Source organism: Salvelinus fontinalis, chromosome 23 (genome assembly GCF_029448725.1).
Source record: "Salvelinus fontinalis isolate EN_2023a chromosome 23, ASM2944872v1, whole genome shotgun sequence".
NCBI classification, from domain to species: Eukaryota; Metazoa; Chordata; class Actinopteri; order Salmoniformes; family Salmonidae; genus Salvelinus; species Salvelinus fontinalis.
The window spans coordinates 49,567,733-49,591,608 of record NC_074687.1 but is presented as its reverse complement, the minus strand read 5'-3'; the positions used below and the strand labels follow the sequence as shown (position 1 = coordinate 49,591,608).

General features: G+C 42.4%; 1 protein-coding gene and 1 non-coding gene across 2 annotated transcripts; one reads left to right on the top strand and one right to left on the bottom strand.

Annotated features, from left to right (window-relative positions):
* Positions 1-12,649: 12,649 nt before the first annotated feature.
* Positions 12,650-12,722, bottom strand: trnaf-gaa (transfer RNA phenylalanine (anticodon GAA)). Its single transcript has one exon. It is a non-coding gene; the product is annotated as a tRNA-Phe (tRNA).
* A 374-nt stretch (positions 12,723-13,096) lies between these two features.
* LOC129821434 (heparan-sulfate 6-O-sulfotransferase 2-like) lies at positions 13,097-19,829 on the top strand. The gene is made up of 2 exons (XM_055879106.1): positions 13,097-14,045; positions 14,652-19,829. Exons 1-2 carry the CDS (start codon positions 13,471-13,473, stop codon positions 15,532-15,534), a joined length of 1,458 nt encoding a protein of 485 aa, XP_055735081.1. The 5' UTR covers positions 13,097-13,470; the 3' UTR covers positions 15,535-19,829.
* The last annotated feature ends 4,047 nt before the right edge of the window (positions 19,830-23,876 follow it).

The window sequence follows — 23,876 nt, the reverse complement described above, 5'->3', positions numbered from 1 at the left end:
CACCTGTCTCTCAATGTCTGTCACTGCCCTTCTCTGGCCAATCCCCTCTCCCATGCCTTACCCTACAATCTGGGGAGAGGTACACATGCTCCCAGACAGACCACAAACTCACCCAGAGCCAGTCTTCTTTCCCTTAACACACTTCCTGTTCTATCTCTCTGTGTGTTTGTGTGTGTGTAAATATCCTGATCGGGTTTCCACTGCCTGCCCTATTGTGGGTGACATGGGAACATGTGACAATGCTGAGTCACTGACGAATGGAAACGGGACAATTGTGTATTTATTATGGATACAAGGCAGCAGCTAATCTTCCTGGGGTCCAGCAAAATTAAGGTAGTTATACAATTTTAAAAATATTACAGTACATTCACAGATTTCACAACAGTGTGCCCTCAGGCCCATACTCCATCACTTCCACATATCTACAGTACAGAATCCGTGTGTAAGACTCCCGAGTGGCCCAGCGATCTGGGGGAAGTCAGCCCTCCCTGTTACTTTATTTTTTATTTTTGCCCTTGAGGATTTTGCAGAAAGAACATATGTGACTCAACACCTAGATTCGGTCTTATGTAGCAACATGTGAAATTGTGTTTTTTTTCCCACATTGGATAAAAGTAGAGACTCAGAGCTACAAAATGGTATACCATACACTGCATTTGAGGAACAATGGGAATGTAATTCTGCTTTGAAAGTGAACTCACTTTTGAGAAAATCGCCTTTGAATGTTTTGGTGTCTAGTGAAGAGCTTTTTGTCTACACCCATTCAGCATTGTTCACACTAGGGATGCACGATATATTGGTGAACATATCGGAATCGGACGATATTATATAAAAATGTCAAGGCTGACTTGCATACCTACAGTTGAAGTCGGAAGTTTTGGCAAGTCGGTTAGGATATCTACTTTGTGCATGACACAAGTCATTTTTCCAACAATAGTTTACAGACAGATTATGTAATTTATAATTCACTGTATCACAATTCTAGTGGGTCAGAAGTTTGCATACACTAAGTTGACTGTGCCTTTAAACAGCTTGGAAAATTCCAGAAAATTGTCATGGCTTTAGAAGCTTCTGAGAGGCTAATTGACATCATTTGAGTTAATTGGAGGTGTAGCTGTGGATGTATTTCAAGGCCTACCTTCAAACTCAGTGCATCTTTGCTTGACATCATGGGAGAATCAAAATACATCAGCCAAGACCTCAAATACATTGTAGACCTCCACAAGTCAGGTTCATCTTTGGGAGCAATTTCCAAACGCCTGAATGTACCACGTTCATCTGTACAAACAATAGTACGCAAGTATAAACACCATGGGACCACGCAGCCGTCATACCGCTCAGGAAGGAGACTCGTTCTGTCTCCTAGAGATGAACCTACTTTGGTGTGAAAAGTGAAAATCAATCCCAGAACAACAACAAAGGACCTTGTGAAGATGCTGGAGGAAACATGTACAAAGTATCTATATCCACAGTAAAACGAGGCCTATATCGACATAACCTGAAAGGCCGCTCAGCAAGGAAGAAGCCACTGCTCCAAAACCGCCATAAAAAGGCCAGACTACGGTTTGCAACTGCACATGGGGACAAAGATCGTACTTTTTGGAGAACTGTCCTCTGGTCTGATGAAACAAAACAAGAACTGTTTGGCCATATGTACCATTGTTATGTTTGGAGGAAAAAGGGCGAGGCTTGCAAGCCGAAGAACACCATCCCTACCGTGAAGCACGGGGTGGAAGCATCATGTTGTGGGGGTGCTTTGCTGCAGGAGGGACTGGTGCATTTCACTAAATAGATGGCATCACGAGGAAGAAAAATGATGTGGATATATTGAAGCAACATCTCAAGACATCAGTCAGGAAGTTAAAGCTTGGTCGCAAAAGTTGTGGCAAAATGGCTTAAGGACAACAAAGTCAAGGTAGTGGAGTGGCCATCACAAAGCCCTCAATCCCATAGAAAATTTATGGGAACCTGACTCAGTTACACCAGCTCTTTCAGGAGGAATGGGCCAAAATGCACCCAACTTATTGTGGGAAGCTTATGGAAGACTACCCGAAACACTTGACCCAAGTTAAACAATTTAAAGGCAATGCTACCAAATACTAATTGAGTGTATGTAAACGTATGACCCACTGGTAATGTGATGAAAGAAATAAAAGCTGAAATAAATCATTCTCGCTACTATTATTCTGACATTTCATATTCGTAAAATAAAGTGGTGATCCTAACTGACCTAAGACAGGGACTTTTTACTAGGGTTAAAGGTCAGGAATTGTGAAAAAATTAGTAACTGTATTTGGCTAAGGTGTATGTAAACGTCAGACTTTAACTGTGTGTGTGTGCATACATACATACAGTACCAGTCAAAAGTTTGGACACACCTACTCATTCCAGGGTTTCTCTTTATTTTTACTATTTTCTACATTGTATAATAATAGTGAAGACATCAAAATTAAGTAACAGCACATATGGAATCATGTAGTAACCAAAAAAGTGTTAAACAAATTTTATTTGAGATTCTTTAAAGTAGCCACCTTTCGTCTTGATGACAGCTTTGTAAACATTTGGCATTATCTCAACCAGCTTCATGAGGTCGACACCTGGAATGCATTTCAATTAACAGGTGTGCCATGTTAATTTGTGGATTATCTTTCCTCAATGCGTTTGAGCCAATCAGTTGTGTTGTGACAAGGTAGGGCTGGTATACAGAAGAGAGGCTGGTAACTAATGAACTTATCCTCTGCAGCAGAGGTAACTCGGTCTTCCTTTCCTGTGGCGGTCCTCATGAGAGCCAGTTACATCATAGCGCTTGATGGTTTTTGCGACTGAATTTGAAGAAATTAAAAGTTATTGCAATTTTCCGGATTGACTGACCTTATAGTAATGATGGATTGTCATTTCTCTTTGCTTATTTGAGCTGTTATTGCTATAATGTGGACTTGGTCTTTTACCAAATAGGGCTATCTTTTGTATATATGTATACACATATGTTTGTGTGTGTGTGTGTATATATATACTTGCACAATTGGTGGCTTGCACAACTTGCACAATTGGTGGCTGACTAAATACTTTTTTGCCCCAATGTATATATATATATATTCAACACTATGGTGTTGAACGCTGTGCTGTAGTCAATGAATAGCATTCTCACCTACAGTGGGGGGAAAAAAGTATTTAGTCAGCCACCAATTGTGCAAGTTCTCCCACTTAAAAAGATGAGAGGCCTGTAATTTTCATCATAGGTACACTTCAACTATGACAGACAAAATGAGGAAAAAAAATCCAGAAAATCACATTAGGATTTGTAATGAATTTATTTGCAAATTATGGTGGAAAATAAGTATTTGGTCACCTACACACAAGCAAGATTTCTGGCTCTCACAGACCTTCTTTAAGAGGCTCCTCTGTCCTCCACTTGTTACCTGTATTAATGGCACCTGTTTGAACTTGTTATCATTATAAAAGACACCTGTCCACAACCTCAAACAGTCACACTCCAAACTCCACTATGGCCAAGACCAAAGAGCTGTCAAAGGACACCAGAAACAAAATTGTAGACCTGCACCAGGCTGGGAAGACTGAATCTGCAATAGGTAAGCAGCTTGGTTTGAAGAAATCAACTGTGGGAGCAATTACTAGGAAATGGAAGACATACAAGACCACTGATAATCTCCCTCGATCTGGGGCTCCACGCAAGATCTCACCCCGTGGGGTCAAAATGATCACAAGAACGGTGAGCAAAAATCCCAGAACCACACGGGGACCTAGTGAATGACCTGCAGAGAGCTGGGACCAAAGTAACAAAGCCTACCATCAGTAACACACTACGCCGCCAGGGACTCAAATCCAGCAGTGCCAGACGTGTCCCCCTGCTTAAGCCAGTACATGTCCAGGCCCGTCTGAAGTTTGCTAGAGAGCATTTGGATGATCCAGAAGAAGATTGGGAGAATGTCATATGGTCAGATGAAACCAAAATATAACTCTTTGGTAAAAACTCAACTCGTTGTGTTTGGAGGACAAAGAATGCTGAGTTGCATCCAAAGAACACCATACCTACTGTGAAGCATGGGGGTGGAAACATCATGCTTTGGGGCTGTTTTTCTGCAAAGGGACCAGGACGACTGATACGTGTAAAGGAAAGAATGAATGGGGCCATGTATCGTGAGATTGAGTGAAAACCTCCTTCCATCAGCAAGGGCATTGAAAATGAAACGTGGCTGGGTCTTTCAGCATGACAATGATCCCAAAAACACCGCCCTGGCAACGAACGAGTGGCTTCGTAAGAAGCATTTCGAGGTCCTGGAGTGGCCTAGCCAGTCTCCAGATCTCAACCCCATAGAAAATCTTTGGAGGGAGTTGAAAGTCCGTGTTGCCCACCCATCTTCAATGCTCTTACTGAGGGAAGGAGGTTGTTGGCCAAGATCTCGCGATACATGGCCCCATCCATCCTCCCCTCAATACGGTGCAGTCGTCCTGTCCCCTTGCAGAAAAACATCCCCAAAGAATTATGTTTCCCCCTCCATGCTTCACGGTTGGGATGGTGTTCTTGGGGTTGTACTCATCCTTCTTCTTCCTCCAAACACGGCGAGTGGAGTTTAGACCAAAAAGCTCTATTTTGGTCTCATCAGACCACATGACCTTCTCCCATTTCTCCTCTGGGTCATCCAGCTGGTCATTGGCAAACTTGAGACGGACCTGGACATGCGCTGGCTTGAGCAGGGGGACTTTGCGTGCGCTGCAGGATTTTAATCCATGACGACGTAGTGTGTTACTAATGGTTTTCTTTGAGACTGTGGTCCCAGCTCTCTTCAGGTCATTGACCAGGTCCTGCTGTGTAGTTCTGGGCTGATCCCTCACCTTCCTCATGATCATTGATGCCCCACGAGGTGAGATCTTGCATGGAGCCCCAGACCGAGGGTGATTGACCGTCATCTGGAACTTTTTCCATTTTCTAATAATTGCGCCAACAGTTGTTGCCTTCTTACCAAGCTGCTTGCCTATTGTCCTGTAGCCCATCCCAGCCTTGTGCCGGTCTACAATTTTATCCCTGATGTCCTTACACAGCTCTCGGGTCTTGGCCATTGTGGAGAGGTTGGAGTCTGTTTGATTGAGTTTGTGGACAGGTGTTTTTTTATACAGGCAACAAGTTCAAACAGGTGCAGTTAATACAGGTAATGAGTGGAGAACAGGAGGGCTTCTTAAAGAAAAACTAACAGGTCTGAGAGCCGGAATTCTTACTGGTTGGTGGGTGATCAAATACTTATGTCATGCAATAAAATGCAAATTAATTACTTAAAAATCATACAATGTGATTTTCTGGATTTTTGTTTTAGATTCCGTCTCTCACAGTTGAAGTGTACCTATAATAAAGAAATTACAGACCTCTACAGGCTTTGTAAGTAGGAAAACCTGCAAATTCGGCAGTGTTTCAAATAATTCCCCCCCCCACTGTATGTATGTATGTGTTTATATATGTGTGTGTTTATATAAAAATAAACATATATATATATATATATATATATATAATATATATATATAATATATATATATTATATATATATATATATTTATATATATATATATATATATATATATAAACACACACACACATATATAAACACACATACACACATATATAAACACACATACACACATATATATACACACATACATACATATATATACACACATACATACATATATATGTGTGTGTAATATATAATATATATTAGGTACTACAGTGATTTTCCTACTAGTTTTAGGAGCTGGTGGGAGTGGTCTGTGAGTGCAGATTATATTTTTGGGTGCTTGTTTTCACCCCTTACAGACATTTACCTCTGCATTCATTATAGCCTTCATCTGTATGATGTCGTGGTAATTATTAAATTAGGAGAGTTTACAAACCACACACAAGTCAGAGTTATATTTAAACTTCATCTTTAATTATATGAGCTTCACCAAAGCCCTTTGACTCTCAGATCAATTCAGTGTCTATAAATGAATTCTGAGAGTGCTTACAAAATAATTCTAGTATCTTTTATAGCCAAGATACACCCCTCTCAACTAACATGACGAACCACAGATCTCAGAAACTTCACAAAGGGCCTTTTACTTGAGAGCGGAGTATCCCATAGCCAGATAGCATTAGCTATAAATTATCGTTCAGTTTGGTCTCTAAAACGAGGTTCTAATCTCGTTCTTAGTACTTCATAGTACCAAAACATTACCTCATCCAATGGCATAAATCAATTGTCAACTTTAGATACGCCCATCTCAAATACACCCCCTCTTCTCAACACTCACTGGACAAGCTCACTGAGGGGAGTGACTTGTGCACAGACATTGTGGAGCCAAGAGATCATTGGTTCCCCCTTAATCATCCCTTCACATGGTTTAACAGATACATTCACATATGAAGGTAATGTTCCATTCTGACCTCTTCCTTTCTGATATTCTGCATATTACCAGACATGTAAAAGACAAGCCTGACCTCTCCCCTCTCTGGGCCCCAAGTGACTTTTCCCTAGAGGAGAAAGGAAAATGCAACTGCCGACAGTATAGTCCAAAAAGAGACATTCTAATGACAAGTATCTCACATAAGCATATTATGAAAGTAAATAAAACATCTTATTTATCCATGTTACCTAACTAATTCTGATTCAGCTACGACAATGATTTGAGGCATCTCTGTCTGACTTACATGTATCCCCTCTCACATCCATTTTAAATGTTTTCCTCAAGAGTGCAACTCAATTTTATACATTCTGTCTTGCATGGAAAATGAAACCTCGGTGTGTTAGTAACACTTCTCAATGATCATGAAAATAACATTGCTTTCTGTGACTTCTCAAAACAGTAAATTGTGTCTGTTGTACTTTACCGTATGTCTCATGACAGAACGGTGTCCCTGAATTTGTGTTGAGTTGGATGACTGACGAGCACAATATTTGAAGTCCCTGTCAACTCTTAAGTCACATCACCTGATAGCTTCACCTCTCACATTATCCACATGTTGCTCTTGTACAGTAAACTATTTCACTGCATGTTTCTTTTAAAGCATTTACAAACATGCTTTGAAGTAAAAAATACTGTATACAGAATGTATTGATATCTTTTGGAGAAGAAAATATATTAATTTTACAAATTAACTGAAAGTGTTTGTATTAGTTTCATATTTCCAATTTTACATTTGAATTCTCTAAAGAAGAAAACGGATTTGCATGTTGCAATTGTCTGTCAAGTTGTCTAATGTGATTGGCTGATGTATGGTGATGATGCCTGGACAGGGCTGTTTGCTCAAGGTCTTTTGTGCCTCTTGTGTCCCCCCTGGTGCTGGAAGCACCATTGACTTTCTCAAGCTGATTGTACATTGAAACCACATGACATATTTCTGCCCTAATGCCCTCAAGGATTATGCCTGGATGGCTGACAGGACTTGGAAGGAATCCCTGAGGACATTTGGTAGTTGGGGATTAGGGACAGGACATTGTAACGTCATGCAGCGAAAACATCTATGTAGCCCGTGAAAAGGATATATCTATGCTTGCACTTCCACACTCAACTAGTATGGTCTTTTAATAGTGTAGTCCCTATGTTGTGAATTGTAGGTTACCACCATCAACATATTTGCAAAGGGTTGTGCTGCTTGTGTTTGTCATGAGGGGGAAGTAATCATTGAACACTATTTTCCATCTCATTCGTCAAATGTCTGTGCTTGAGGGCCGTGCTAGCAGCTATTCCAGCAGGCACGGCAGTGGTGTGTTAGTCTAGCTTTTATTAACTGATGCATGGAACAACCTCTGTGAGGTGCATCTGAAATGGCCCCCTTTTCCCACCATAGTGCACAATTTTTGACCAGACGCTTATGGGCCCTGATCAAAAGAAGTGTTCTATATAAAGAATAGGGTTCAATTTCAGACACAGCCTGATAGTTGAGGAGATGGATAAATGAAGACACACCCCCGTCTGTCTTCGGCCCACAAGAACAACAGTGAGTCATCTTGATGACGCCTCAGGAGAGTATGTCTGTGTCCCAAATGTTACTCTATTTCCTTTATAGCACTGGTCAAAAATAGTGTACTACATAGGGAATACTAAAATACCATTTGGAGCACAGATGTGAGTGGCTTAAAAGAGTCTCGTTAAAACTGTTAATAATGAGCAGACGTTTTAAATGTCTCTGCAGAGGCCGTAACAATCCATCAGATTTTTTACCGCATTTCTCGAAAATGTTATGAGAAAAACAAGATGAGATAGATGCTACATTGTAAAGGGTATATTAAACAACATTTCCTGGTCTTGATTAAATAAAGACAGATATTTACATGGTCATAAATGTTTTATTTTCTGAATTACTGACATGATGGTCCTCTAAATACTGGTTAGTTTACCCTAAAAATTTAACTTCTTATTTCAAAATATGCACTTTGAAAAATGTAATCCATAATACTTGTATATAGAAGCTACAGGTCTTGTCTACTCTCTTTCACAATTATTGTTGTCAACAATGACAAGCCACCTGGGTCTGACAACTGGGATAGAGAATTACTGAGGATAATAGCGGATGATTTTGACACTCCTATTTGCCGTATCTTCAATTTAAGCCTACTAGAAAGTGTGTGCTTTACACTCCCTGCTATATTTTGGATAAAGAGTTACCTGTCTAACAGTAGACAGAGGGTGTTTTTTAATGGAAGCCACTCCAACATAATCCAAGTAGAATCAGGAATTCCACAAGGCAGCTGTCTAGGCCCCTTTTTTCAACATTTTCTAACGACATGCCACTGGCTTTGAGTAAAGCGTGTCTATGTATGCGGATGACTCAACCCTACACATCAGCTACTACAGCGACTAAAATGACTGCAACACTTAACAAAGAGCTGCAGTTAGTTTCAGAATGGGTGGCAAGGAATAAGTTACTTCTAAATAGATTAAACTGATTGGAGTAACCCTGGATTGTAAACTGTCATGGTCAAAACTTGAACTAAATGACTATCACCCCGTAGCACACACTTCTGTCATCATGGAGTGCTTTGAGAGACTAGTCAAGGATCATATCACCACCTTACCTATCACCCTACACCCACTTCAATTTGCTTACCGCCCAATAGGTCCACAGACAATGCAATTCGCCATCACACTGCACACTGCCCTATCCCATCTGGACAAGAGGAATACCAATGTAAGAATGCTGTTCATTGACTCTAGCTCAGTATTCAACACCATAGTACCCTCTAAGCTCATCATCAAGCTTGAGGCCCTGGGTCTGAACCCTGCCCTGTGCAATTGGGTCCTGGACTTCCTGATGGTAGGAAACAACATCTCCAACAGTAGTAGGCTTGATTACCAACGAGACAGATTACATGGAGGAGGTGAGGGCACTCGAGTGTGGCGTCAGGAAAATAACTTCTCACTCAACGTCAACAAAACAAAGGAGATGATTGTGGACTTCAGGAAACAGCGGAGGGAGTACCCCCCTATCCACATTGACGGGACAGCAGCAGAGAAGGTGGAAAGTTTTAAGTTCCTCTGCGTACACATCACGGACAAACTGAAATGGTCCATCCATTCACCAGTGTGGTGAAGAAGGCGCAACAGCACCTCTTCAACCTCAGGAGGCTCAAGAAATGTGGCTTGTCACCTAAAACACTCACAAACTTTTACAGAGGCACAATTGAGAGCATCCTGTCGGGCTGTATCACCACTTGGTACGGCAACTGAACCTCCGACGACCTCAGGGCCCTCCAGAGGGTGGTGCAGTTTGCACAATGCATCACCGGGGACAAACTCTACAGGACACCTACACCACCCGATGTCATAGGAAGGCCAAAAAGATCATCAAGGACAACAACCACTCGAGCCACTGCCTGTTCACCCCGCTACCATCCAGAAGGCAAGGTCAATACAGGTGCATCAAAGCTGGGACCGAGAGTCTGAAAAACAGCTTCTATCTCAAGGCCATCAGATTGTTAAACAGCCATCACTAGCACAGAGAGGCTGCTGCCTACATAGACTTGAAATCATTGGCCACTTTAACAAATGGATCACTCATCACTTTAATAATGCCACTTTAATAATGTCTACATATCTTTCCGTGGGGCGACGCACAATTGGCATAGCGTCGTCCGGGTTAGGGAGGGTTTGGCCGGTAGGGATATCCTTGTCTCAGTATGTAAAAATGTAATAAAATGTATGCACTCTACTGTAAGTCGCTCTGGATAAGAGCGTCTGCTAAATGACTAAAAATGAAAATGTAAAAATGTTTCATCACTCATCTCAATGTATATACTGTATTTTATACCATCTATTGCATCTTAGCCTATGCCGTTCTGTCATTGCTCTTCTTATTCCATTCCTTTACTTAGATTTGTGTGTATTAGTTATTGTTAGATATTGCTGCACTGTCGGAACTAGAAGCACAAGCATTTCGCTACACGCGCAATAACATCTGCTAACCATGTGTATGTGACCAATAAAATTGTATTTGATTTGAACATATTAATACAATAGCTAAGATGTTGAGAAGTCTGTCCATAATAAAGTGCTGCTCTGTCGCCTTAACAACACTATCAACAAGGCAGGTCCTATAGGCCCTAGTTTTGTCGCACTGCTACTGTTCAGTCCTGTGGTCAGGTGCCACAAAGTGGCTCAGAACAGGCCAGCACAGCTTGCCCTTAGATGTACACAGAGAGCTAACATTAATAATATTCAAGTCAATCTCATGTCAATTGTATTTGGGAGAGGTATTGACATGTTGAATGCACCAAGCTGTCTGTTTGAACTACTGGCACACAGCTCAGACACCCATGCATACCCCACAAAACATGCCATCAGAGGTCTCTTCACAGTCCCCAAGTCCAGAACAGACTATGGGAGGTGCACAGTACTACATAGAGCCATGACTACATGGAACTCTATTCCACATCAAGTAACTCATGCAAGCAGTAAAAATTTGTTTTAAAAATACACCTTATGGAACAGCGGGGACTGTTAAGCAAGACAAACATAGGCACAGACACACACACACACACACACAATAACATACGCACTATACACACACACATTAATTTGAAATATGTGTTTGTAGAGTAGTGGCCTGAGGGCACACAATCTGTTGTGAAAAATGTTGTAAATGTATTGTAATGTTTTTTTTAATTGTATGACTGCCTTAATTTAGCTGGACCCCAGGAAGGCAGCAGCTAATGGGGATCTATAATAATACAAATATGAAGGGGTAGGTGAAGCTATGGTGCATCTAACCTGCCAACATCTGTAGGCTTACAGTTCTTTCACTGCATAGAAAGAGGAAGCCCATGTTGACTCTGGTTTCAGTATTTGTTTCTCAACCCAAAGCACATTCAATATCCCAATGTTATATAAGCAGGCTCAAAAGAAAAAAAATACTAGTCTATATGTAGCGTGGTTCGTTCTGCGTTGTGTAATTCTTAATGAAGACGCTGCCACAACTGATGGTCTGCTCGTTGAAATCTTTTTATTTGCCCTGTACACGAAGAGACAACACACACGTTACCCTTGGTGCAGTCACAGCTCTCCGGCACCTTGCTAGCCGAGGGTCAGGCAAAAGAGCGCCAAAAGGAATTAACAGGTGCTGCGTGCACACACTCGCTGCACAACAGCATATACAAGTAAAACTATACAGAACATAATTCTGACAAAATAAAAGACATACCTGCACACGAAGAGACAGTTACCCTTGGTGCAGTCACAGCTCTCCGGCACCTGCGCGAGCACATGGACACTCACTCAACCACTGTCATAAGTACTCCGAAGTTACAACAGATACACCAGTCAGTGAGCTCTGTGAAACTTGTTAACATAAATTCCTACACTGTCAACACTATAACAAACGTATGGTTGCAAAACAGTACATTGTATAACCTTATGACGGTTTTATATTAAACAGTTTCGGAGCCAAGGACAACATACCTTGCTAGCCGAGGGTCAGGCAAAAGAGAACGATAAAATGGTATGGGAATACAGATAACCCGCGATGGGCCAAACCAAAATATACAAAACTTTTACAATCACTTGTATGTACAATATTGGTATAAAAAAGTGTTTGTACACCAAATAAAAACATTAGCTATGCAGCTGTAATTAAATTAAAAAAATACACTGAATTATTATTATTATCAGATTATTAACGTCCCCTCTTGACCTGGCCTATTTGAATTGGTCCTTGTGTGTAATTTGTGCGTAATCTAGGGGAACAACATCCCACTGCTACATATACATAGATTTGAAATCACTGCTTATATATTTTGGCTTTACTCATCTCTATATACTGTATTATATTTTAGTCTATGCCACTCTGACATTGCTCATCCTAATATGTATATATTATTTAACTAGGCAAGTCAGTTAAAAACAAATTCTTATTTTCAATGAAGGCCTACACCGGCCAAACCTTAACCAGGACAATGCTGAGGCATTTGTGCGTCTCCCAATCACAGCCAGTTGTGATACAGTCTGGAATCATACTAAGGTCTTTAGTGACGTCGCTAGACGTGCGCCTCTCGGGAGCCCACTTAATTCCGTTATTTTACTTTTAGGTTGTGTAGTGTTAGATATTACTGCATTGTTTGAGCTAGAAACACAAGCGTTTCGCGCCACCCGTAAAAAAGTCAAACCTTGCCGAAACCCGGGATCGAACCAGGGACCTTTAGATCTTCAGTCTAACGCTCTCCCAACTGAGCTATTTCGGCGGTGAGCTAACGGTGACGTGATAGCATTATCTACTAGGGAAGAGAAAAAAATAATTAAAGGAAAAATAATCTAATTATTCAAATCAAATTGAATTTGTCACATGCTCCGAATAGAACAGATGTAGACTTTACAGTGAAACGCTTACTTACAAGCCCTTAACAACAACAATGCAGTTTTAAGAACAAATAAGTGTTCAAGTATTTACTAAAATGAACTGAAGTAAAAAATTAAAATGTTAATAACAAATCTGTATGTTTCTGTAAACTGTGAAAACGCATCTACAAAGTCATAGAATCATAATATCAAATCTGGCCAGCATGCTACATATACATCTTCATGGATTGGCTCACATCAGAGGGCCGCCACCCAGTGACGTTTTTCCCTAGCCAACGCAGGGGATTCTGGGAGGAAAGGTTGAGGATCAACGCGAACGTAATAATGGAAGGGGACACTAAACACCGAACTATTGTAGGTGGAAACGCAAAATTCGTAATCTACAAGCATATTTCTATGAGAAGTAAATGGTATCACTCCTGTGTCACAATTATTTCGTGAAACATCGAAAGCGCTCTCTGTATGCGAATGTAACTAACGTTAGCAAGTGTGGCTAGCCAGCCATAGGTGGCCATTGTTTTTGTTTAGTAAAGGAAGTGAAAGCAATATAAAACCAGTGTTTTCCCCAGCGGAGGAAGGGCCCAGCAGAGGGGCAAACTGTTTGAGTAATGCGGTTTGGTTTATCTCGGGAAGATGGATGAAAAGTCCACCAACCAACACCGGCTCTATATTGCCCTGGTGATGGTGTTGCTCTTTGGCGTTATTGTGCTTCAGTACGTTTGTCCTAGCTCCGATTGCCAGCTGTTGCACATAGGATCATTGTCCTCCAGGTCGGGCGGCAATGCCATCGGGTCCCGGGGAGAGGTAAACGACATTGGCCTCAGTGGAAAGGACCCGTACGTCGCTGAGGACGGTGCCCTAGCCCGGTTCGTTCCCCGCTTCAATTTCACAACTTCCGACCTCAGTCGCCTCGTTGACTTCAATATCAAGGGAGACGATGTTATTGTTTTTCTTCACATCCAGAAGACAGGGGGCACAACCTTTGGTCGACATTTAGTGCGTAATATTAAACTCGAGAGGCCTTGTGAGTGTCATGCTGGCCAAAAGAAATGTACCTGTTACCGGCCAGGTAAAAGGGAAACGTGGCTTTTCTCCCGGTTCTCGACAGGATGGAGTTGCGGTCTTCACGCGGACTGGACAGAGCTGACCAACTGCGTGCCGTCCCTCATGAACATGCGTGAGCCACCCAAGAAGCCTACAGTTCCCAGGTGAGTGTCACTCAAGAGTATAGCGAGGAATGGATTTGACATGAATTGTAGGCTAACATCTCAATTTGTTCAGCATCTTTTCCCTATATTGAATCCACAGCTCATATTTAATTATGTTTGATCTTTGAGTGGTTATCGTGATTTTGTCTGGTAGTGTTTGTGTAGCATCTCTCATGTCTGAGTCAGTGTAAAATGTGTTGTGAGCCAAGTTGTTGGGAAAAGGTGTGTTTTTGGGAGGAGTAAGAATGAAATATTGTTGTCACTCTGCATGAACTCACACTTTGAAGGCATGATTGGGTGGGTGGGTTTGGGTGATCTGCAGAGAGACTGGGGCAGACCAGTGAGAGGGTTGGGAACTTGGAAGAAGGGTGCGTACAGAGACTGTGTCCCAAATTACCCCCTATTATTCCTCTATAGAGTCCACTGGTTTTAATCAGAGGCCCTGGTCAAAAGTAGTGCACTTTATAGGGAATAGTATGCCATTTGTGATGCAGACTCGTTGAGGCCATTTAGTTGGTTATTATTAGTTAGGTGACATTTCAGAGGTGCTGAATCCAAAACCCCAAATTTAAAGACAAATGAACTGATCTAGGTCTCTTCTCTCAGCCGGAACTACTACTACATCACCATCCTGCGTGACCCGGTGTGGCGCTACCTGAGCGAGTGGCGGCACGTGCAGCGCGGTGCCACCTGGAAGGCCTCCCTGCACGTGTGTGACGGTCGCTCCCCCACACTGGCCGAGCTGCCCAGCTGCTACCCCGGGGATGACTGGTCGGGCTGCTCTCTGAAGGATTTCATGGACTGCCCCTACAACCTGGCCAACAACCGGCAGGTCCGCATGCTGGCAGATCTCAGCCTAGTGGGCTGTTACAACGACTCGGCCATGAGCGAGGACGAGCGCTGGGCCGTGTTATTAGAGAGCGCCAAGCGGAACCTGCGGGGTATGGCCTTCTTTGGACTGACCGAGTACCAGAGGAAAACCCAGTATCTGTTTGAGAAGACCTTCCGCCTGGCGTTCATCGCCCCCTTCACCCAACTCAACGGGACGCGGGCGAGCAGCGTAGAGGTCGCCCCTGAGACGCAACAACGGATCCGCCAGCTGAACCAATGGGACGTGAAGCTGTACGAGTACGCACGTGACCTGTTCCTCCAGCGCTTCCAGGTGGCCCGTCAGCAGGAGAGGAGGCAGGCCAGGGAGAAGAGGCAGCAGGAGAGGAGGCGGCTTCGAGGGAGGCTGGGGTCAACTAGGCTGGGGATAAGATGGCCGGTGGCGATGTGGCCCAGCGACAAGCCCCAGTGGACAGAGACCCAGGCCGGGGAGGCGATCACCACCCACCTACGACCACCCCCACCACCCTCCCCAGAGATGAAGCAGGAGAGGGAAGGTGGAGCGGCGGTGGAGGCTGAGGTGCAGCTGCCAGAGTGGTGGGATCTGGAGGAAAACAGCACCATGGAGGACTACATGGACAATGTGGAACAGTGGCGGTAGTAGTGAGGACCAAGCCGAAGAAGGAGTGAGCCACGTGAATTTTCCAGGCTTGCCTTGTCTGCACAGACATTATGAGTGTGTCCCAATATCTCCTTTCTCCCGAAGTGTGCATATGTTCACGTCCATTCGTGATTTTGAAAGGAAATGACTGGTATAAGAAAAATGTGGTTTTGCCCATTGCCTACACCAATCCAGCGCTATTAAATATTTGGGGGATAGTGAACAAATGCACACTTCAGGAACAGAGAGATATGGGACACATCCATTTTCAAAACTCAACGCTAACCACGCACAGCTCCCTTTAGCCTGCATCCCAACCTTTAGTCCAGGGGTTCCCAAACATTTTTGGCCCATGACCCTATTATGATATGTGAAAATTCTCACGACCCCAACCATGTGAAGTTTACTATGGCGGTCAATTGAAAAACATTCGAACCGTATTTCTGATTTTTATTCTCAACCCACCATCATATCCTTTTTAATGTGGGGCCATGACGGTCAATTGCAAATTAGTCTGACAAAATGTATCTCATCTCACCACCACTAATGAGAGGCGTGTGCTTGAGGGGTGTGCTTGATGCATGTCGCGTCGGAGCTACTCAAAGTTAGGGGACGTGGTTGACAGTGCGCATCTCATCTCCCCTGTCACATTCAACCTGGATCGATATTTGTTTTTAATGCAGACGAGAGCACTGAGTCAGCGAACCATGAGTTTTAATACTCGGAGGGAGATGGCACAGTTTTCCCTTTGAGTTAGGTCCCAAAACTCCTCCATAGTGACCTGTGAATCAGCTGTGTCATTTCACATGTCAACTGCGCCAGGATCACAGTCAAACGGATTTCTATCTGTATAATATTTTTCTATTTCCCCTGCATGCTTGCGTTCACTTCCCCAAATATGTCTGTTATATAGGCAAGGAGACACATTTTCTTTTCATTACACAGATAGTCAACAAAGTCTGTTTTTACATCCATTGCGAATGACAACCGTTCCCCTCTCAATTCGAAAAAATAATTCCAACACTACCCCGCGATAACCACCAAGCCTCGTGTGAAATGGAACATTGTCATGCTATGATCCCATATGTCCACATCATTTTGCAAACAGGCTTACAGTTTACAACCTAAGTTACCTGCTGCATATCTCCAAGTTCTGTGCACAGCTCTTTTGCCGCCAGTTGCTCCTGGTGTATCCATTATTGCTCAGTGGGTGTGTCATACAATGCGTCCATATGGCAGGGGGAGATACATTCCTAACTAGAGTGCAGAGGCCTGCCCGCCATCCCGTGATAGATGGATCCCCAACTGTGCAAAAGCCCACCATTCAATCCCATGGAATCTGTTTTTCGTTAATGAAGCCACGGGGCACACTGAACATCCCCTGTGCCGTTTCATGCTCGTGAATCGTGAGACAGGACAATGTGTCGTTGTGAATAGCATCCCCCGACATGTAGTGAACAAAAGTCAATGCATCTCGGCCCTCACAGCTAGCATCCAATTGGAGAGCATAAGGTGGGGAGTTATCTGACAAAGGTATTGATGTGAGTTTATGTGCCTCTTCCTCACCACATTGTTTTCACCATTTCAATTGTGGCCGGTAGTATCAAAGTCTCTGAAATAGTGTATGGTTTCATAGCATACTGGGCTTAGCCCTTCACCGTGGGAATAATTTTAAGTGCAATGGTCAAGTGTGGCCTTTTCCATTGATCTAAGGGCGCTCTCTGGTTGAATTTCACCTTTTTAGATTTGAATAATTTTCATCTCGATTTTTAAGGAGAACCACATTACAAAGATTTTGAGAGACAAAGACAATATTTTAACAGGATTTTGGAAAATCCTCCTGCGACCCCCAACGGGGTCACGACCCCTAGTTTGGGAACCGCTGCTTTAGTCCATGGCCAGTTTTCCGTTTCGCTATACCTACTTATGTTTCTTGAATGTAATTTGTTTTCATGTACTTCACTTACCCACATTGTGGCCATGACATTTCTGAGAGAGAATACAGGGCTTGTCCCAATTGGCAACCTATTCCCTAATATAGTGCACTAGTTTTGACTAGAACCTGGTCAAAATTAGTGCACTATATAGAGTTTGGGACAGACGCACCACCAATCCCATTCTCCTCACAATCACCCAAGCCTTCTGAGGAGATCCCTACGGTTCTGGTGCAGAACGGTTGGTTACTAGTACAGAAGTGTTTTACTTATAATCATTTTGATATTGAGGTACAGTGCAGAAGTATTCAGACCCCTTGACTTTTTCCACATTTAGTTACGTTACAGCCTTGTTTTAAAATGTATTAAGTTTTTTTTCTCATCAATCTACACACAATACCCCATAATGACAAAGCAAAAACAGGTTTTAGGAATTTTTTCAAAAAAATAAATATATATATTCCATTGTACATTTACTCAGAACCTTTACTCAGTATTTTGTTGATGCACCTTTGGCAGCGATTACAGCGATCTAGTCTTCTTGGGTATGACGCTATAAGTGTGGCACACCTGTATTTGGGGAGTTTCTCCCATTTCTTCTCTGCAGATCCTCTTAAGCTCTGCCAGGTTCGATGGTGAGTGTCGCTGCACAGCTATTTTCAGGTCTCTCCAGAGGTGTTCGATCGGGTTCAACTTCAGGCTCTGGCTGGGCCGCTCAAAGACATTCAGAGACTTGTCTCAAAGCCACTTCTGCGATGTCTTGGCTGTGTGCTTAGGGTCGTTGTCCTTTTGGAAGGTGAACCTTCGCCCCAATCTGAGGTCTTGAGCCCTCTCGAGCAGGTTTTCATCAAGGATCTCTGTGCTTTGCTCAGTTCATCTTTCCCTCGATCCTGACTAGTCTCCCAGTCCCTGCGACTGAAAAACATCCCCACAGCATAATGCTGCCACCACCATGCTTCACCGTAGGGATGGTGCCAGGTTTCCTTCAGACATGACGCTTGGCATTCAGGCCAAAGAGTTCAATCTTGGTTTCATCAGACCAGAGAACCTTGTTTCTCATTAGGTGCCTTTTGGCTAACTCCAAGCGGGCTGTTATGTGCCTTTTACTGAGGAGTGGCTTCTGTCTGGCCACTCTACCATAAAGGCCTGATTGGTGGAATGCTGCAGAGATGGTTGTCCTTCTGGAAGGTTCTCCCATCTCCACAGAGGAACTCTGGAGATCTGTCAGAGTGAACATTGGGTTCTTGGTCACCTCCCTGACCAAGGCCCTTCTCCACCGATTGCTCAGTTTGGACGTGCGGCCAGCTCTAGGAATAGTCTTGCTGGTTCCTAACTTCTTCCATTTTTAAAGATTATGGATGCCACTGTGTTCTTGGGGACCTTCAATGCTGCCTAAATTTTTTGGTGCCCTTCCCCAGATCTGTGCCTCAACACAACCCTGTCTCGGAGCTCTACAGACATTTATTTTGACCTCTTGGCTTGATTTTATTTTATTTTTATGTGCACTTTCAACTGTGGGACCTTATATAGACAGGTGTGTGCCTTTCCAAATCACGTCCAATCAATTGAATTTACCACAGGTGGACTCCATGTTGTAGAAATATCTCAAGGATGATATTTTTTTTTTTAACCAGGTAAATCCGTTAAGAACAAAATCTTATTCACAATGACAGCCAAACCCAGACAACGCTGGGCCAATTGTGCGCCTCCCTATTGGACTTCCAATCACGGCCTGTTGTGGTACAGGCTGGAATCGAACCAGGGTCTGTAGTGACCCCGCTAACACGGAGATGCAGTGCCTTGACCGCTGCGCCACTCGGGAGCCCATGATCGATGGAAACAGGATGCACCTGAGCTAATTTGAGTCTCATTAAAAAAAGGGTCTGAATACTTTGGAAGTTTTTTTGTTTGTTTTGTTTGTTTTTACATTTAATAACATTTCTTTAAAAATAAAACGTTTTTTTTTTGCATGTAGATTGAGGAAAACATTTTAAATAGATTTATTTTAGAAAAAGGCTAATGTAAAAATGTGGGGAAAGTTAAGGCGTCTGAATACAACGGGTTTTGTTTGAAAGAGAATAAGCTATGTTTTTGTTTTCACTGAGATTTTTGTATTTGTATTATGCTACTATTTTTGTCATGACTTAATGTAGGTAAGGGTAAAGCTGTTGAATGATTTGTCGGATGGCATGCAGCTTACAAATGACTGAGAAAAACTTAAGTGATCGTGTGGAAAGAAACACATTTCTCACTAAATTAGATGAATAATTACCTCAATCAGTAGCACACCTGTCTGTTATATTCACTTATTTTTGTGCTATCCTTGTCCTCACTTTTGTATATTAAACAAAAATAATTCAATGGTGTCATGTCTTGTTACTAATATGCATTAGTGTGTTTATGTCCACATCCTTACATCCTTGTCTCTGGTTGGTACAAATGTGATGTTGCCAGCCAGGTCACGATTGGACCATAATCCAGTTGTCTCATCGTTGCCTTCTCTTTTGCTCCAGCAGGAGGTGCCGAATCAATGTGACCACAACTGTCTCCACTGAAAATCTAATCTCTAGTTTTTTAAATAAATCTGGTCTAGTCTAAATGGTAATCCCTGTGTGTGTAAATTATACTTTGGATGTATTACTTGGTCTGAATGCTGTACATGCTGTACATGCTACAATAACACCACAGTGCACCATGCATAGGTACCATGGGTGTGTTTTGGAACATTCAGATAGAAATATGCTATGTAGAATGAACATGCCTCTTTGATGTAGAATAAGGAATCACATCATCTTTGTTCATGCCATTTCTATCTGCAACATTTGGCCACTGAATGTGGCCCTGGCATACAAGTAGGGTTATTCTTAGTTGTGTCTGGCACATCTCATTTGGGTTGAGGTCTGGTGATGCAGCACTCAATCACACTCCTTCTTGGTCAAATAGCCCTTACACAGCCTGGAGGTGTGTTGGGTCATTGTCCTGTTGAAAAATAAATGATAGTCCCACTAAGCACAAACCAGATGGCAATGCGTAACGCTGCAGAATGCTGTGGAGGTATGTTGGGTTAAGTGTGCCTTGAATTTGAAATAAATCAATGACAGTGTCCCCAGCAAAGCACCATCACACCTCCATGATTCACAGTGGGAACTGCACATGCGGAGATGATTCGTTCACCTACTCTGCGTCTCACAAAGACACGGCAGGTGGAAACAAAAATCTCAAATTTGGCATCATCAGACCAAAGGACAGATTTCCACCGGTCTAATGTACATTGTTCGTGTTTCTTGGCCCAAGCAAGTCTCTTCTTCTTATTGGTGTCCTTTAGTAGTGGTTTCTTTGCAGCAATTTGACCATGAAGTCCTAATTCACACAGTCTCCTCTGAACAGTTAATGTTGAGATTTGTCTGTTACTTGAACTCTGTGAAGCATTTATTTCAGCTGCGATCTGAGGCTGGTAACTCTAATGAACGTATCCTCTGCAGCAGTGGTAACTCTGGGTCTTTCTTTCCTGTGGCGGTCCTCATGAGAGCCAGTTTCATCATAGCGCTTGATTGTTTTTGCAAGTGCACTTGAAGAAACTTTCAAAGTTCTTGAAATTGTCCGTATTGACTGACCTTCATGTCTTAAGTAACGATGGACTGTTGTTTCTGTTTCCTGTTCTTGCCATTCCAGGTGACTGCCTCATGAAGCTGGTTGAGAGAATGCCAAGAGTGTGTGCAAAGCTGTCATCAAGGGAAAGGGTGGCTACTTTGAGGAATCTAAAATATATTTAGATTTGTTTAACACTTTTTTGGTTATTACATGATTCCATATGTGTTATTTCATAGTTTTTATGTCTTCACTATTATTCTACAATGTAGAACATAGTAAAAATAAAGAAAAACCCTTGAATGAGTAGGCGTGTCCAAACTTTCGACTGGTACACCATTAGCCCAACTCATGATACATTTCTGAAATCCTCAAATGTTTCCTAATCACGCAAATTGAATTGTCATTGGGGTACAATTAGGACTAAAATAATGCTGTCCCTGTTTGTCTAACCTGCTGTTCCATTCTACCAAATGTGAACTGAAAATATGGTTTGGACTCAGTGTACGCAAATATGTATAATGCCTCCTGTGAATATGATATCAATATTTTGTTTGTGTGTGGTTAAGAAACATCTTGAGGATTTCAGAAATGTATCACATGTTGGATAGATGTCGAAAGAGGTTACAGAAGACGGAAATGTAAAAAGCGTCCCCCTTATTCCATATTCACCCTAGATCTTTTGAAGAACTACAGAATGTATAGGTCTATTGAATTGCAAATCAATAGACCTATTTGAACACGTTTTTTGATAGAAAATGTTCCCCATTCTTGACTGACAGTTATGTACAGTAATAAGAACATTGGCGATGTGGAAGTCTGATCCTAGATTTGTTCTCTAACTCATGGCTTCGCCTCATTATACATATTCAAACCTAATTAACATCTCATCAAAACCTACACAGTGATTCGTCTCCCTAGGCAGACTTGTTGCTTCCCACAATGTGTCAATGCTACGGCATACGAGTCTACAAGTTAATGACGTCAATCTGGAATAGAGGAAGTGGTTGGGACAAAGAGGAAGAGGTGAAGTGAGCGGTCTCACGTTTGCCAAAATTTGTCCAAAGTAAGCCCAATGCATTTCTATGGATTTATTTTGGATCTAAGTTTTTCTCCTATATTTGTATTTATTATGGATCCCCGTTAGCTGCTGCCAAGACTGTGTGCCCTCAGGCCCCTACTCCACCACTACCACATATATACAGTACAAAATCCATGTGTATGTGTGTGTAAGATACGTATTTTATCGTGTGTGTGTGTCTGTGCCTATGTTTGTGTTGCTTCACAGTCCCCGCTGTTCCATAAGGTGAATTTTAATCTGTTTTTAAAATCAAATTTTACCACTTGCATCAGTTACTTGATGTGGAATAGAGTTCCATGTAGTCATGGCTCTATGTAGTACTGTGCGCCTTCCATAATCTGTTCTGGACTTGGGGACTATGAAGTGATCTCTCATGGCTTGTCTTGTGGGGTATGCATGGGTGTCTGAGCTGTGCGCCAGTAGTTCAAACAGACAGCTCGGTGCATTCAACATGTCAATACCTCTCACAAATATAAGCAGTGAGGAAGTCAATCTCTCCTCCACTTTGAGCCAGGAGAGATTGACATGCATATTATTAATATTAGCTCTCTGGGTACATCCAAGGGCCAGCCGTACTGCCCTGTTCTGAACCAATTGCAATCTTCCTAAGTCCCTTTTTGTGGCACCTGACCACACGACTGAATAGTAGTCCAGGTACGTCAAAACTAGGGCCTGTATGACCTGCCTTGTTGATAGTGCTGTGAAGAAGGTAGAGTAGCACCTTATCATGGACATACTTCTCCCCATCTTAGCTACTGTTGTATCAATATGTTTTGACCATGACAGTTTACAATCCAGGGTAACTCCAAGCAGTTTAGTCACCACAACTTGCTCATTTTCCACATTATTTATTACAAGATTTAGTTGAGGTTTAGAGTTTAGTGAATTATTTGTCCCAAATACAATGCTTTTAGTTTTATAAATATTTAGGACTAACTTGTTCCTTGCCACCCACTGAAACTAACTGCAACTCCAACTTTGTTAAGTGTTGCAGTCATTTCAGTCGCTGTAGTAGCTGAAATATGTATAGTGATGAGTCATCCGCATACATAGACACACTGGCTTTCCTAGTGGCAATTCATTAATAAAGATTGAAACAACTAATGGGCCAAGACAGCTGCCTTGGGGAATTATTGATTCTCCCTGGATTATGTTGGAGAGGCTTCCATTAAAGAACACACGCTGTGTTCTGTTACACAGGTAACTCTTTATCTACAATATAGCAGGGGGTGTAAAGCCATAACACATAATCTTTTCCTACGTCACCACTTACATCATTACCTACATTCCCTTTTTGCCGTTTGTTCCCCAGTTAAACATTCCCGCAAAAACAAAGTTGTTGCGAGCAATATGGAGATCACGGAGGCTGTGTTAATGAGTGCATTTCACAAGTGCATCAACTACCTTTTACTAAAACCACTTTAAGGTTTTGCCTGCATACTTTGATTTCAAATCACCAACATGTTTCTAGGTAAGAGGGACGGGTTTGCACAAGCACAACTCCCACTCACTAGTGGTGGGTCAGGTGTTTGTTCACCCGCACCCGCCCGCAATTGCTAATAACCCATCCGCAACCGCCCAACTATATGTGATAAAGTGAAAATCTGAGGCCGGACCCAACGCTAAACTGCAAATATAGAAAATGCACTATAGGCTACAGTCAAAGACTGCAGTAAGTTTTTTTTGTTGTTGCCTGATATAGATATGTTTCTGCTTATAATTTCCAATATTTTGGTAGG